The sequence below is a fragment of the Taudactylus pleione genome, unplaced genomic scaffold (genome assembly GCF_031769625.1).
Source record: "Taudactylus pleione unplaced genomic scaffold, aTauple2 ptg001143l, whole genome shotgun sequence".
NCBI lineage: Eukaryota > Metazoa > Chordata > Amphibia > Anura > Myobatrachidae > Taudactylus > Taudactylus pleione.
The window spans coordinates 784,642-802,424 of record NW_028285544.1 but is presented as its reverse complement, the minus strand read 5'-3'; the positions used below and the strand labels follow the sequence as shown (position 1 = coordinate 802,424).

The 17,783-nt window shown below is 39.9% G+C and overlaps 1 protein-coding gene across 2 annotated transcripts in view; it reads right to left on the bottom strand.

Moving 5' to 3' along the window:
* The window catches only part of LOC148453485 (glutamate receptor ionotropic, delta-1-like), a 681,738-nt gene that overhangs the window by 343,830 nt on the left and 320,125 nt on the right, over positions 1-17,783 (bottom strand). For both annotated transcript variants that reach the window (XM_088462068.1, XM_088462067.1), the window contains exon 3: positions 14,017-14,301. In XM_088462068.1, coding sequence (XP_088318194.1) covers positions 14,017-14,301 — 285 coding nt within the window. The remainder of the gene's footprint in view (positions 1-14,016; positions 14,302-17,783) is intronic.

Here is a 17,783-nt window from a genome sequence, read left to right as displayed (position 1 = left end):
CTAGGGCCAGTATCCAATTAACCGCGGTAAATTACGCCCCGATGCCGGCACTCATCAGGGATTTTGTTTCACCTGCCTAAGGCAGGCAAAACCAAATCCATGATAAGAAGCCATTTTTCTCCCATCGCGGCAGTGAAAATACTGTACATAGGATCCGCGAAAAGTCGCAGACCTATGTTGTTTTGTGAGAAAAACAGGTTTAATTGGATACCATGAAAATCGGTGAAAAAAACCTTGTTTTTTGCTTCCAAAAATATTTCACTGCTAGTTGGATACCGACCTAGGTTAAATAGTTCTATTAACAAAATAACTTGTTTACCCCTTTGTGTGATTTATAACCTTTTTCTGATTGTAAAGTAAAGCAAGGATTTTGTTTGTGAACTATAGAAGGAGCAAAAAATTAAAAAAATTTAGCAAATTTGGAATGTATTACTTTTTTTTTGAGTTGCTAAACAGAGACAAATAACCAGACAGGCACAGGTGGCTGCTAATGGGACAAATCCATGCATTTAGAATAAAAATGTAATTACCGCATGATGCAATGTTTTCATTGTACACTCAGAAAATTTTCTATCAGGTCACAATACCCAATTTTGTGACCAGAGAAAAATAATTTAAAAAACATGGCAATCTAATCTAATGATTTATAAAATATCTTATTAGTGAAAATTTTGGACCTGAGTTGTATTATAACTGCGATACAAGCACCAATAGTAATAAATGGAAAACCATTTGTTTTTCTTGATTGCAAAATAACGATATGCGCATGTTGGCCACTCATGATACAGTATGCAGTTTTAGGTGTTCAAGTGCCACAATAGCTCTCATCTTGGCACTCGCCACTCAATTTTAATGGGTCAGCCGCTAAACCCACACCCTAAGGAAGTAATTTGAATTCACCAGCAGCTAATCTTACTGGATGACAGCACTCACAGTGCAATAATTGCCCAGGGTCGGCTCAAGTTGGAGCAGCGACTTGTGCGAGTACTGTTTGTCCGCCACAGACCACATTGCACAGCCGAAAAGGGCGCGTGGTCTAATTTCCATAGACCACACCCCCTAGTGGTCACCATTTTGGGAGCATGCCCGTATGGCACACCTCCCTTTTTACATCATACTGGGGGAGAGTCCAGCACTCTGTCAGCAGCTGCGCTGCCCCCACCCACCTCCCTGCACTGAATGGACGCCATTCGCATGTGTGCGGCATCCATTCAGCTTTACCTGCTCCATTGCTCTCTGCTTAGCAAATTAGAGCTGCGGCGGAGAGTGTCCACAAACTCCCGACCGTGGGACACTTCAGCCCTCAGGTGGACCAGCAGGACAGTGCCCAAAAAATGGGGCTATACCGCTGAAACCGGGACGGTTGGGAGTATGCACCTATATGGGGTGGCGCCCCTGTTTAACCGCACTGGTCGAACGCCCCTGGAGACGGCCCTGTAATTGACAACCATAACTATACATGTGTAAGCAGTTTAGCAATGTTATTATAAAGCCATAGTTTGCTTTTTGTTCCTCGGCTTTTTAGAAGCAGTGCTTCTTTCTGAATGCTAAAAGTGATTTACAAATCGGATAATAGACAAAAAGATAACCTGTGAGTCTTTTTGTTTCATTTTTGACAGTGCAGTGGAGAAGAAAACAGACGACAGATGTCACTTTGTATACAAATGTCTATATACCCAGTGTACCCACATCTCTTCCTGCACGCTCTACATGAGACACTACTTCTGATTACAGTCTAAATCACCCAGAGATAAAGATAATGTGCCGGTAATCCAGGACCATGAAACAGTAGCAAGGAAACTGTGTTAATCCATTCAAATAATCCTCTTTCAAATTCAGTTTAACTTTCAGATCTTTTGTATGGTTCCAATCACAAGGTTCATATAACCATCATTGCATCTCACAACGACAGAACACAGCTCTCTAATGAGCAGACTATCGTGCGGGTGGGAGATCTTTTTCTTATCAGGCCTCATTATTTTTTTTTAAAGGGCTTCATTTTCTGACTGATTTGTCACTACAAAGCAGAGACTTGGATTATTATGATGCTTTAGGATGCTAACGAATGAGACGTTCAGGCAACCTATCAAACCCAAAACATGTTTTCCTCTAAAGGAAGGAGAGCAAAGTGAATTTCAACTGCTACCATCAACATTTTTTTCTTCTAAGATCTCTTTTCATGATAAACTGCAATTCCTGGCAGTGTAAGATGTTTTTGAGGACCAACAATCAATCACTAACTTTGGACTCATAAATAGACAGCGGTAAACTTATGATTTAAATTATTCACAGCGTCTGTGAATGGGGTTTCCGAAAATCCCAACGTGGAGTGTACATGCCCCCTCTTCATATCGGGGCTCAACATTTCTAACGGCAGCGCTGCATTAAATACAAAACTGCAGAACCTGTCAAAGATATCATCCACTTGCTGCAGTGAAAAATTGACTGTGGAAAAAAGGAAAAATAAAAGCTTTGTTTACACCTTATTATCTCTGTGATATAAAATGGTGCTAATATGCATGTAATTACTCACCCAATGTTCTTGTTGTGACTCGGCAGCATAAGGGCACACTAGTAAGTCAGCAGCCAGTTTGTGCTCAACATCTGCTAATTATTTGCAAATGAATTTACTCTTGCAGGCTTATTGCATAAATCTCTTGTGATATACCGGGGGAAAGAATTAACCAAGTAACCAGCTAATTATTTAATATCTTATTTAAGTGACAGTCAGAGGGTTGGCCTTGTAATTCTAGCTCCATGTCACTTCTTTAATGGTGCATACACACGGTCAGATTTTTCCTTCAGATCTGAACGATAACGATTTAAAAATCGTTCAGTCGTTCATATCTGAAGGAAAATCTGACATATCTGACATGCCTGAACGATGGATGATGAACGATGCGCGTTCCCGTTTGTCAGATAACGATATCTGACATCTGATGTGTTTGCAGTCAGACTTGGACGATTCCATTCATTTTAATGCAGTCAAAAATCGTTCAATTGTTCAAATCGTTCAATCATTCATCTGACAAATCTGACCGTGTGTATGCTCCATTAGGAATAAAAGATAAGGTTCAGATTATCTAAAATATGAAAATGGCCTTTCCAGTAGATTAGCAGTGGTTCAGCACTTTTGGACAAGCAATACACTTTAGTAGGTGTTCCCTTGAGTAGCAGTTTAGTGGGGATTAATCCACTGAGACCCTGTTCCCACTGCTTAGTATTATGACTTCCAGCACTGCAGGTTCATATTTACACTGCGTATGGCACCTATTAAATATTTGACATGGTTCCTAAAGTAAACAATACAATCACTTTCTGTGCTGCTCTTTAAATCAAGTGTCTAATGGAGCTAAATATACTAAGAATCTATAATTAAAATACATTTGTAATGGCCTTGTCTGTACACAGGAATTTATTTGGAGAAATGTGCTCTTTGGGACTGTGTATAAACTATGGAGACAAAAAAAAATTGCCTATCTGTTCATTCCGGTATCACGCAAAAACTACAGGATGAATTTGGATTGTGCTTTCAATATTGTATGGCCTAGTCACCTAGAAAGGAACAGGGGTATGTATGTATTATCTCAATGTGACATCAGGAGAGGAACAATAAAGGAAAAAACAGACTTTCGACAAGTGCCGTTCAGTGTGCAGGCTCCTCAAGACAAAAATGATGATGTATATAAATAGAAATTTTGTGACAAAGATACTTTTAAGGACTGATTATAAACTCTGGAGGCACATTTATTTTTTAGTGGAATCTGCACAGGCTTCTCAAGTCCAAAATGTGTGTGCGTGTGTATATATTTGAACTTGACAAGATGGCTCCCTTTTTTACATTAATGAGCTCAAGTGTCATAACAGAATCTTTCACACAGAAAAAAAAAATTATATATTTATTCTATATTCTTAATTTAATTTATTTTTTCTAATATATTCTGTTATAATTTATTTATTTATTTTACTTTTGTTTTATGCTTATCAGTATTGTATGTTTTTACTTATGTTGATTCAATGGCCCCACATTGCTGTTAGGTCCAGTATGATTACTTCCACTTTTTCATAAAGATGTATATCTGTTAAAGAGTGATTTAATACTTCTCTGGGTACCCGGTTTCAATATCACAGCAGTTCTGCACTGTAAGTTTTTCAGTGTAATCACGTCCTGATGGGATGACTGGGTTAGATACCTTGGCCATCATAGTATCTTATAATGTGCTTTTTTATTTTATTTTTAGCTTCCAAAATTTGGATATATAGTTTACACATACTGTGGATACATTTGTCGACAACACTTTGAGCTTTGTAATACATCCAGCTTGTTTTTAATATTTAACTGTTATGCATGTTCTTTTTGTATCTGATACAATTGTACACTATGTATTGGTGTAGGGTTGTCACTATGTATACGGGACTCGGCTGGTGGAGGGAGGACCCATGATTCTGCGTCGCAGGTGTGTGACGTCATCTCTTCCCCCCAGCGTCGGTGTTCCGGTGTGTGGTGCACGGGTGAGTACTTATATGTTGTTTGTTTGTTATTATGTGTTATGGTCCCTGAGGAAAATCTCCAGAGGAGAGATTGAAAAGTTGGCAATAAACATGACCTGTTGGTGATTTACACGATCGTGTGTTTGATAGTCCGGAGAGTGCCACCCATCCAGCTATATGTATGATACGGGGTGATTTCTTCATCACCAGGGGAGGACACCCAGGTAAGGTTCCTGTTGTCTATGTTGGAGTGCCGGTCTTTCGGAGGATATATATATATATATATATATACACACACACACACACATATATATATACACATATATATAATTATATATATATATATCTATCAAGATCAATATCACAGGAAAAGTCAACTATACAGTACAGTACATTAGGCACTAATCAGGCAGTTTATTTTGACTCATGAAGTTGCAGTATACATGTCGATCCAGTAGATGACGCATCAGTACAAATACTACTATCATAGAGTTGCTGCTCATGTTACTTGCAACCTTTCAGAGTTACTGTAGGTTAAGTAGCAATGGATTTGGGATCTACAAGATAGTGCAGCTGAACTTCCAGTGCACAGAAGTGCACTGAAAGTTGGTGTTCTGATAATTCTTCTGCAGAAGTTGACTCCACCTAAGGTATACAACGGAACACCACTTAAAGTCACTGCTCTACAGAGGAACCTAATTGAGGCACAGATTCTAACAGGATCTGGCACAGGTGAGACTGTTTATACCACGTATACCCCTTATCCCCAACAGTTGTCCATTTCAATTCAAGCACCTGCAGTTTCCTGTAAGCATCGGCTTCGCTATGACGATCAACAAGATGCAGGGACAAATGCTCAGGGCTGCAGGCATAGATCTCAGGACCAGCTGCTTCTCTCATGGGCAGCTTTATGTTGCTTGCTCACGAGTTAGCAGCCCCAAGCATCTTTTTGTATTAAACCCTGAAGGAAAAACTGCAAGTATTGTTTACAAAGACATTTTGTGATCAATGTCTACAATATAAAATATACATCACAATATTAGATGCCACTACTACCTTTGTAAAATTAGTTCCGCTGAGCAATAACAGACATCCACGTAAGCGAAGCTACGAACAAACGCTAGTTGTAAATAAGTGCACTTCGCTAAAATATATCTAAAAGTAAGTCTGTGAACCCAATAATACAATTTGAAATATATATATATATATTTTTTTTTTATGTATCTGTACAAAACACACTTTTAACAATACATATTACGCCACAATTATTTGCAGATGTTCCACTCTCAAGGTATAAGATTTTTCCACTCTTATTGTAGAGTTCAAAGTTCATTTGTGTATCCTTATAGCGGATCTCAAAGCCTCTTTTCCCTATGTGTTTAGTCTCCTTACAAAACTTCATCAGCGGTTGTTTCAATGCTCAGGGGCCTATTCATTAACACATAAAATTCTCTGGAGGTAATTAGGTTTAGAACTCGCATGGAATTCATCATTCATGCTCTCCATAAGCATCTATTCCGAAAAGCTGTCATTTTTGTGATGACAGCTCTTTGGAAAATGTAAACTTTTCCCTGCCTGCTCTACCTTACTGAATCTTTAATCAGTGCTGGGCATGCGCCATTACATCCGTAAAAGCAGTGCATGCGCAGCACTGCCTGCAGCTGCGGTAATTTTACAATCACCAATGATTTTTCAATGCAAGAATAGCAGAATATTTCCCAACTCTGTATAGGTGTGTTTGCAAACTGAGCCCGTTCAATTCATTCATTACTTGTGATGAATGCCACAGCGCATACTACCTCATGCTTTTTAACAAAAATGCAATGCAAGGTCAGGGTAAAGGCCCCAATACATCAGAGATTGATTGCAGCAATCGTGCAATTTGCAATCGATTGTGTATTAAAATCTTTCCCTTTTCAATCGATTGCAGATTGCAGAATTGCCACAATCGATTGAAAAAGGGAAAGATTTTTATACACAATCGATTTGAAATTGCACGATTGCTGCAATCAATCTCTGATGTATGGGGGCCTTAAGACTCAACAGCACACCCCAGCAACTATGATTCAACTTGACAGCATTGCATTTAAAAACAGAATATCAGACCCTACAACATGACCCGTTCCATTAGGTACAAAATGCTCTGCTCCTGGACTTCCCTCTTAATTTATGATTGCAGACACCTGTGCTGAAACACCTTTCTCAGCAATTAACTAGTTCAACACAGGTGACTGCAATCATACATTAGGTTGGAAGTCCAGGAGCATAGCATTTTGTACCTAATGGAATGGGTCATGGTGGAGGGTAGGGAATATAGCTAAAGTTGTTGTGACTCAGGTAATCACAAACACTGTATTTTTCCAGTAAAATTCAGAAGCTTACTGGAATCCATGGAAAGACATGGAAAGCTGAATGGACAATGTGGTTTCCCCATCACAGCAGATTGCTTCCTCTGATGGAATGGAACATTTTAACATAAAAAAAAAAAAAAAAAAGCATTTTTTTGAACTGCTTCAATTTGGGCTTTAAAACTTTGACAAATCATTTTCTATTTACCACCCAAACCACCTTGACCTGCATATGCTCTTTTACTTGAAATGTAACGATCTGTTAATAATATTATACTGTATATCAATTTTTTTGCTCATTAAGAAAAAAGCATACAATTTTCCCAGAAAATGCATAAAACAGCATGACGGCAGCATAGCAGGTCAAATGGCCATTAAATTAATAGCTGCCTCAGTGTCAAGACTTTAAAAACGGATTACATATTAAAGTCACCTTTGCCGTCAGAGTCATGGCTCAATGCTATCTAAGAAATGACTGACTTTGATACCCACAGTTCTGACAAAACGTGAATATAACTCAGTTGGAGTCAGTCTCGTGCCATTTGCAGTTAGCAATTTTTCGCTCCATGTAATAGCATTCCGTGTCACAGCCAGTTTAAAAAAAGAGAGATAAACCGAACATCTGATATGATGTGACAAAATGGAATCCAGAGGCTTTGTTTGTAATATGTATTTTATTCTAAAGAAAATATGTATATAACTAATGTATAATGGAACAGTTTTAAAAACAAATCTAACCTTGTAGAAATGGACATATTTTTTCACAGTAAAAACTAAACGGATTTAACGTAATCAAATCATTTTAATATGAAGTCTATTAAAAGCGACAGGCTCAGAATTTGCCAGTATCACAGGAGACAAAATTAGAATTCTTACCGCTTTCTGTAAAATGAGCATCTCAACCCCTGTCCATCACTTTCAGAAAATTATGACTATTTCAATGAAATACTAACTGTCATGATAGCAACTTAAACATCTTTCTAGTGTGGGTATATAATACGCATAATGGAAATTGCTCAAATCAATTTAAAGGCCCATTACAGGTGCATGTACAGTAAGGGAGGGGTTAATCTAGACTAGAAAAAACAGCAAAAAAAATCCCCCAGCACACTGCAAAGAGGCCAGCATAAAGTGATTTACATCCTAGCCAATATTAGCAATGCAGAGATCTCGGTTGCAAACATTTGCAAATATATGGTAAGCCACCAGGCCCCAGCAAGGCATCTCTCTTCTATTGGTCCTAACGCTACATGATAATAGCTCCTATTTTGGGTCATATTTATGTATTTCTTTATTGACAGCTAACTTACATGGAGGCACTTTAAAATCCTCCAATATGGCTTGACAGATTTCTCCTGCATGAGACAAACTAATGCTGCAGACAGCGGTCCCCATAATCATCAAGGGGAAGTTGCAGTGCTTGGCCCTGATGGCAACCCCCAGTGCTGCCTGTGCTGGCACCACCACCCAAACACGTGACATCACATGTGGGGCCATGGCAGCCGGGCTGAAGAGGTCTATAGCTGCCCTGATACTCCGAGCAACACCGCAGCAGTGTTAGTGACCACAGGTTGCCACTCTGGGCACCCTGATTGCCAGAGGTAAAGTCCTGGCCCTGGGCGGAGGCACCACTTGCACACTCCTCCCTATAACCCTAACAACCCAATCTTAAGGTGGCATTAGATATGTCCTTATGTGGAAAACATCACCAGAGAAATTACCTATGATCCCTCACCAGCTAGCTTGATGCTCCTCGTATCCCTTCTACAGCAAAATGGTTAAACGCCTGGTGAAAACTCAGAAATTAAAGAAAAAAGCTCTCATTACTTCACACTCTTAGCCAAATTATTACTTTTATAAATCACTGCACAACATTTCTTATACTGCAATATGCAACAATGAGAAATTATACTTTTTGTGGAGTTTCTGAGTTCTCTGTGTAGTTACATTTCCACCAGTAGTGTAAGTTCATACCAGGAGCCCAGAGGAGAGATAGTTGTAGTGCCTCCCCCTTAAGACATATTGTAGGTGCCTCCCCCTTCAGACATACACACCCCTCCACATTAATTTCCAATACCCCAGCAGCATACAGACACACCCACCCCCCTGCATTAACTTGCCAACACCGCACAAGCACTAAGACACACACTCTCTCCCTCCACATTCTCTTCCAACAACCCAGCAGAACCAGACACACACTCTCCTCCCCCTGCATTGACTGCCACACCCCCAGCAGCACTCAGACACACACTCTTCCCCCAGCATTCACTAGGAACTCCCTAGCAGCACCCAGACACTCTCTCCCTAGCTTTACCTGCCAACACACCAGCAGAACCCATCCTCTCTCAACCTGCATTCACTACCAACACCCCAGCAGCAGCATCCAGAAACACATGCATCCCCCAATTAACTACCAACACCCCAGTACACAAACACTACCTGTTGCTTATCAGGGCCTTCCATTCTTGCTAGTTGCTGCTCCCACAGCAACAGCAAATGAAGCAGGTCCCACGTGGAGGGAGGGTCTATGCACACCGGGTTTTGCCCTTTTATGTACATTTATGAGGGCCCTTTTATGTACATTTATGAGGGCCCTTTTATGTACATTTGTGCAGTTTCCTTGCTGTAGATCCATTTATTTATGCTTATTCCTGCTCTGGGGTGCATAAAGCAGAACTTGGAACAATTGAGGTGGTCAGTGTGCCCCTTTCAGGGCTGGCACCCATAGGCGACTGCCTTCCATTGTCTCCTGTATTTATGGGATATTTTCAGTATCCCAACACAGGGGATGCCAGCGCTTAGAATACCAGCGCTGGAATCCCGACACTTGTCAGAATCCCGGTGCTGGCATCCTGACCGCCAGCATAGCAAAGGTAAGTAGTGGGGTTGGGGGGAGGGATAGGGGTTAGGCACTAAGGAGGGAGGGTTAGGTTGAGGTTGCAGGGATATTAGGTTTGGGCACTAGAGGGGGAGATTAGTTCAAGGCACCAGGGAGGGTTAGGGTAGGGAGAGGGGGAGGGTTAGGATACCTACCAACAGGTATCGGTATCCTAACCCTGTTGGGACGCCAGCATCGGGATTTTGAACAGGGATGTGCAGTCAGAATAGGCAGGAGAGGCAGAGCCTCCCTGTCATGCTCCAGAGATTTGATATGAAAACTGTGTTTTTATACATGTGTGCCTCCCCAGCCAATGAACTCAATGCATGACACTGATTTTGACCGCCTGGATCGGCATCCCGCACCCATCCCGTATTTACTCCCCTGATTGCCACAGTCTGAAAAAGATCAAGAAGGTAGGTTAATTGGCATCCCACAAATGTGGCTAATATGTACAGACATACTGCATAGTAGTGGGAACTCCTGAGTTCATTCCCCAACATTTACGTTTGAGTGCCAGGACAAACATAGGTGGTAGATGCAAAAAACAGTACTCAAAAGAGGGACGCGTAGAAACTGAAAAGTTTATTTGCATATCAAGTGTAAAGCTTGATAAAGGATATTTACCATCTAAAGCATTATGAAAATAAACTTTCTAGTTTATGCAGCTACCTCTTTTGGTGTGCTGTTCTTTTTGCATCAACTATATACAATATATGTAAATCTACTGTACAGTATAAATAAAATAAATAATGAAATACATATTTATGTTTGTCGAAAACTACAGATAAGTCACTAGAGATGAATGATACTCATGTAGTATGCCTATTGGGACCACCACCCACAGTGCAGAGAGTTGGTGATTTTAGTCACATCGACAGTGTTTTATAGTATTCCAAGTGGGGCACGAATACTTTCTGATAATGAGACTATCTATCACCATTGGGTCTGTAAGGTTTAAGGCTAGTACTCGGGACATCTCAGTTATTGTGCCAGCTCAAGCAAAGGAGTTGGTTTATAGTGACAAAGGACAGTCAATTAATCTCTAGCAATGAAGTGAAAACAGAGATAAAAATAGTAACACTAGATGTTTATCCTCCTGAAAGCATATGAATCACATATAGAACGGTATTCTTTATCAAATGTCCACATTAAAACAAAATGAGTAATTTGCTAAATTTTAAACCAGCCGTGGCAGAAGTGTCTGTTGTAATTTGTTTTCCCTCTTTATCACCCTACATTTTTTTTACAGAATTGATAAACTTACATGGCAGAGATCACCCCAGTAATAGGGCAATACATAAATACATGGCATACAAGTTAAAAAATGTAGATTACAATCTTAAAAAGTAAATTGGTGTCATATGCATACATTTTTCCCGTGATTGTAACCATCAACTTTTCAACTCATCAAGTACTGGACAGGCATTTAACACCACTGTATTTATCATTAGACCAGTAGCTGATTGTTTTATATCTACTGTATGTAAGTCATGGACAGACTGGCTAAAATATCCCCATATCGTAAATTAATCTGTTAGGTTATATAGGTAGAGTAGAATGTTATACTGCACTAAAATGAACTGAATATTAGATATATACATATATATATATATATACATATATATATATGTACATATATATATATATATATGTACATATATATATATATATATATATATATATATATATATATACACACACACCTTTGTTTCTGCAGGGGGTGCAGACCCAGAGATATTCCTGCAATAGTGAACTGACAAATTTGATTAAATATTTTGTTATTTTAATTTATTTCTAATCAATTTACTAAATTTCAAAATTTATATGGGGTATTATTTATTGTACATCATTGGAGTAAGCTGTATATATTCACTCATTTTGGACAGCAAATTAACACATATAAGACTCGTTAAGCATCCTGTCATATTAATGGTGGACTCTGGATGTGAATGTGATGATGTGATGCAATCCCTCAATAACTTAAAACAGTGAAGGCCACATCACAGGATATGCCTGTTATATCACTTCCGAAAATCTGCTAAGCTGCTCTTTCAGCGGAGTCAGCATTTTGGAAGTGTGATACTTTTCTCCAAAATCAGTCATTACTAGTTAATTTCTTAACTCTGCACATACACAGTGTACTATCAGACATTTATCCTAGTTGGAGGCCAATATCTTGGCACCTTCTGGGCTGCTGGATCTGCCACTGAACTTAAAGTATATAGGGGGAGCAGGCTATCTAGGGGGGTACCTGCAGCAGGTCCATGCCATCCAGGGAATTGGAGATAACAGTGGCTTAAGTCAAGCAGGGACTTGGAACCAGGTGCCTGGTTAAGGATTCTAATAGCCTTTGGTTGGAATTCCCAATCTCCGGTTCCTGCCCTCCAGGAAACATGAGGCACCAGCAGCTTAAGTGAAGCAGATAATGGGAATCAGGTGCTCAAGTAAGAATTCTGCAGAACCAATCCCAGTTGGCGGACCATATCTCGGCTCCCTGGGTGTTGTTGGAGCTGTAACCAGGCTTGAAATGTAGAGGGGGTCTGGGCTATCCGGGGGCACCTGCAGCATGTCCCTGAGCCCCAGGAGATATCAGATCTTTAAGTCAAGCAGGTACTTGAAACCAGGCACTGAGTAAGGATTCTGACAGTCCGTGGTTGGAGGCCCACCACTCAGGCTCCCCGTGGGTTCCTGGAGCTGCAATCAAGCTTGAAATAAAGAGGTGATGGGGCTATCCAGGGGTATCTGTAGAATGCCCCTGCCCCGTGGAACCAGAGATACCCCCTTCAAAGTCAACCACATGCTAGACCCCGGAATAAAAATGAGTGCAGGTGGAGATATGAACCACAAGGGGAGGACACAAAGGGGAGGGATCTGAAAAGATCCCTCTGCTGCTAAAGCTGCCATGTAAACTGCAGCTTGTCAACACATTCGGAGGCTGCATGCCATCTCAGGACGGCATTCAGCAACACTCCCAAGTCCTGAAAAAAATGCTTTTTCAGAATTTGATTACTGACATAATGTCTGCGTCCCCATACTAAAGTATGGAGACTGTGGATATTATCAGGGGAGAAATGTAACCAGGAGATATCAGTGATATTTCCTGCGTTACATAGTTAATTACTGTGTTTGCTACTTAGAAGCTACAATTGCATATGGTAAGTTGCTAATTACCAGCAGATGATGAATAGGCCCCATAGTGAGATGTGATATAACTTGCTCTTTAACAATACATACATACAGTATAGCACACATCAAAGCCAACATCAAAACAAATCAAAAATAACTTGCTTGTCAGACTTTAGCGTATCCTACTTAGCAATATTATTTGAAAAGACCTTAGAATTCATACAAAGTATTATGGTCAGTGTTGTGCATAAAAAAGTAGTGTCATTTACCAGCACCACCTTCAAAACTGTAGTTGTGGCGATTTTGCCAGAGGATTTAGCTTTGCATTGCTGCAAGTGTGGACAAAGCTGATTAAATGTGCAGCTCCTGAGGATCAAGTCCTGCCCACATTAAGGCATGCCATTCCGCTCCAGATACTAATTTTGTCTGGTTGCTACACTAGATCAATGGAATAAAATCCTGTTTTTTTTATATCTTTTAGCCAAAACCGTATTTATGTTCATAATTGCAAATAACAGTCTTGAAGCAGGTAAGCAGTGCACTTCTCACTGCTAGCCGAAATAACATGACTCTTTGTACTTGCACAGTGTAGACTAAGAAAAGCAAATCACTGTCACTGCATTCTTTACTAAGAGCAGAACCCATGGAAGACAAGTTTGACAAACACAAATCTATTTCATTTGTTATATAGTCACCCCTCCAGTTTGCTACCTTTCACACATGGCCTTAAGCAACTGCTTCCATCTTTGAAACATCTTACTCTATCTGTTCCCTGCAGTCAAAATACAACCTCAGGAACTAGATCTGATGAAAATAAAAATTTAGAATTTGGTGGCTTAAAACAACCTACAAGTCCATCTAATCTGACCTTGTGCATGAACGGTATGTATGCAGGTATGTATGTAAGTGTATATGTTTGTTTGTTTGTTTGTATGTATGTGTGTGTGTTTACATTTATGTATGTAGTTTATGTATGTGTGTCTATATGGGAATGTTTAAATATGCTAGTTTGAAGTCTTAATATCCAGAGGTTTGTCCCATGACTTATTTACTGGTAGAAGCTTATTCCATGGTTCTATCACCATGTTTGACATTTTCTTTTTGCTTACATTTTTTGGATAGTGCTCAAAGTACAAGTGTAAAATTTACCATAAATCAAAAGCTACTTACCATAATAACTGTCATAAAACACAATGAACTTTTGCCATCGAAGTTCTGTGACTAGCTTCAACATCACGTCATTGAGGCGTACTGATGGTCTAGCAGCCAATGTATATTCCTCTCCATCCAGGCTCGGGTTAAAGTGACAGACTGTTCGCGGTGAGCCAGCTGAGTTGCGTTGTATGAAGATATGAGGGATGTGCATGGCATTTGTCAGCGACTGAAGTGCATTTGCTGAGGCACAACCAGTAGAAGTCACTAAGGCTAGAATACCCTGTGTCATCAAGTCACAAGCTGAAATACAAAAACAATGAGCATGGTTAAAATTTACAACCAAAATATTGCTTATCTGTATGACATCTACAATATAATAATAAATTATAAAACTGTTTTAGGAGTAGAGGAGATGGAATGCTCACATTACAAGATCATTTAAAAAAAAAAAAAGACCATATATATTTTACTTTTTTTTACTACATAACTTGATGTTTGAGGGTTCTAGAGAAATACTCTGCTTTTTGACCAAATAACACAGGCCAAGATATCAGCAATGAAAATAATCACTAATGGATGTTATAGAAGAAATGAGTGGCAGTAACTTTAAAATATGTTTGGATCCTGGCTATTATTTTTGTATCGGTTTTTGACTGTAGGAATACCAGAAGTACCTTACAAGTAAGTGATCAACCATGTCATATACAGCACAGAGGCCAAAGAGAACTAAAAACCTGTAGTTACCTTTAGATTTAGCAGTGATCACAGAGACCATACTGGATTAGGTGGTCATTTTTGAGCGTTGGGACGAAGGTCTGACAGAATTAGATCCAATAGGGTTTGTCTGGTAATCACAATCTGCGTATAGGCACGTCTTATAAGGGGCTTTGAGGGGTAAGAAAGTTGACAATGGAACAGTAATCTAAAAGTGCATGCCGGTATAATGACGACAACATACCAGTGGAAAGGCAGATATTAGAGACTTGTATTAAGAGGTTCCCAAATGAGGTCCTCAAGGCTCCCCAACAGTTCAAATTTTAGAGGCACCCATGGTTAAGCACAGGTGATTAAATCAAATTTACTGAAGTACTAATTAAGCCATCTGTGCTCCACCATGGATATCTCTAAAACCTGAACTGTTGGGGAACCTTGAGGACTGCATTTGGGAACCTCTGGGCTCGGAGAATCTTTACTTGCATTACTGTGCTGTAGAAGTCTGGGTGGAGAGGAGATATTACTTATATAATGCATTCATATTCCTCAGCACTTTTAATTGAACTGTATTTGAATGGCAATGTTCAAATTATGTAAGTATGAATAATATATAGCTATATATATATGAAGAAGTCATCACTAATATGATTATGTTCTATTTATGTGGTACATTTTGACGGCAGCACATTCTTTTTGTCTGCCACAGCTGAGATAATGGTAGGAGCCAAGAAGAAATAATAACTGAAGCCGCATGTCAAGGGATTTTGCTAGGGTGTGATAAAGGTGTGGGACTGTCTGTAGAAGGCAGGACAATGTAGAAATTGTGGAGAGAAGTTCTTCCAGAGAAGTGGACAGTTAAAAAAAAAAAAAAAAAGATTTTGGTAGGTATGAGAAGCCTTGGCATGAGCTATCATTCTGCTTCTTGCTCTTCACTGGGATGGGCTCTTATCAGAACTTGTGCCTTGGCAAGAGCTTATTGATAAATTCTCGTGAAAATGTTCATCTTCAAAATGCAAATATACGTATGAAAAATGTGGATTCTGATTAATAAGCCCTTAGGGCCTTTTTTATTAACAAGTTTTATAATTCACAGTGAGTGATAAAACTCACTGTGTATGATAGATAGTGCTCCAGCCAATCATCTCCCAACTGTCATTTTTCAAACAGATGACAGTTGGGAGCTAATTGGCTGGAGCACCATTATCATACACAATGAGTTTTATCATTTGTTGTGAACGATAAAACTCATTGATAAATGATGCCATTAGTATGAAATGAGATTAAAGTGCGAGAGGTTGCAGGTGATAAGGTGATGATCTGAGAGAGTGCAATGAGTGTTAATAGAAATCAGAATTGAAAAATTCTGGAGAAACCAAGAGCAGAACAGCTGTGGTTATGATGAATAGAGGAGGTGAGCCTATGGAGAGAGGCCAAGAAAGGTGGTTACAGAATAGTTTGTACTAGGCATGAGAATGTGGATCATCAAAAGGAAATTTGAAATCACCCAAGATTATGGTGAGAATTATACAGGATAAGAACTGAGGAAGCCAACTTGGAGTGATACAAGGGAATATATCACATCAACCAGAGAGAATGGGTTAAAAATTCAGCTATGTGTACAGTACTTTCAAAGATACTAATGTGTGTGAAGAAATTGGTGGGGGAATTTCAAATGTGCAGCATGAGAAAAGTAGGCATATAATCCACTTGTCTTGTCTGCTTACAGGACTGGAAATATGTACAGTGGAGACTATAATGTGAAAGGTCTGAGGGGCCTATTCAAGTTGTTAATTATCTGAACAGACTCCAATAATAAACATCCTAATTCGCCACGGAATCCAGAGCAATTCATCATTGCTCCAGCGCGGTGACAGCTGATGCAAATCAGCCATCCCCACATGCACACAAGAGCGCCAACGTCCGGCGGAAGAAGCTGGACAGGGGTGAATGGATCTAAAAAGATCCCTCTTCGCAACCCGGACCTCTTTCCCATAGGGAAGTAGCGGGTTGCTAGCCCAGTGCAGGAGCATTCGCATCTGAAGATAGCGAATGCTCCCGCAGTCAAGCTCCGAAAATATTATATTTTCGGAGCTTGATGAATTCTGTCCCCATACTAGTGTATGGGGACAGCGGGCCAATCCACCATAGGAAGGTAAGTAGGAGATATCTGTGATATCTCCTGCTTTACCTACTTGATGAATGGCCCAATAACTAAATTTTTTACAATTGCAAGTGAAAATGTGCATTTTCACCCGTTTTTGTAAAAATAAAGTAATGATGAATAGACCCCTGAGTCTGTATCTGATTGGGTGAACTCTGTTTCTGATACTTGTGTAATATGGAATGTGCCCTCTGAAACAATCTAACCACCATCCATAAAGAATTTTTGAAGATGTGGGAGACTGGAGAGACGTTTCAGATTTGCTGGATTTCTGTAGTGTAGGTGAGATGTAAGGGGTGGGTGTGATCTCGAATTGGTGATATATCATCTGCTGCTAAAAGATGTAGAAAAGATGATTGTTCGATTTAAAGGGTATTGTTATGAGCCATCATTTTCTGGAATGTTCCAGAGTCATATTAACAGAGATGGGGGCCCATGTGCAGTCTTCCAGTCCCACCTCTCAGTGATGCATGTACTGAATAGACACTAGCAATTTGCTAGAGTCTATTGCACATGAACTGATCTCTGAGAACATGGCACCCACACTATGGGCCTGATTCAGAGCCGGACGCAATTAGCTCTCGCTCGTCCTGAAAATAGGGGTGTCTATTCAAATGAACCGTTCGCTGTTCTAGGTCTGAACGAGCGAACAAAACTTGCGGTCGTTTTTTTGGAAACTACGCCCCCTGGCCGCTCGCATCCTACGTCATGTCCGCTATTATTAGATTAATCGAGTACATCGAACAGGGTATGAACTGCTCGCAATTCATGTGGTTGGTTTTTGCCACCATAATTTTGCCTTAAAAAAAACCCAGTGACGTGGTCAATGACGCTGCTGTGTTAATTATGCACACCCATAAAACGCCCGTTTTGACCTTTAAGCACGCCTGCGATCGGATCTCCACTC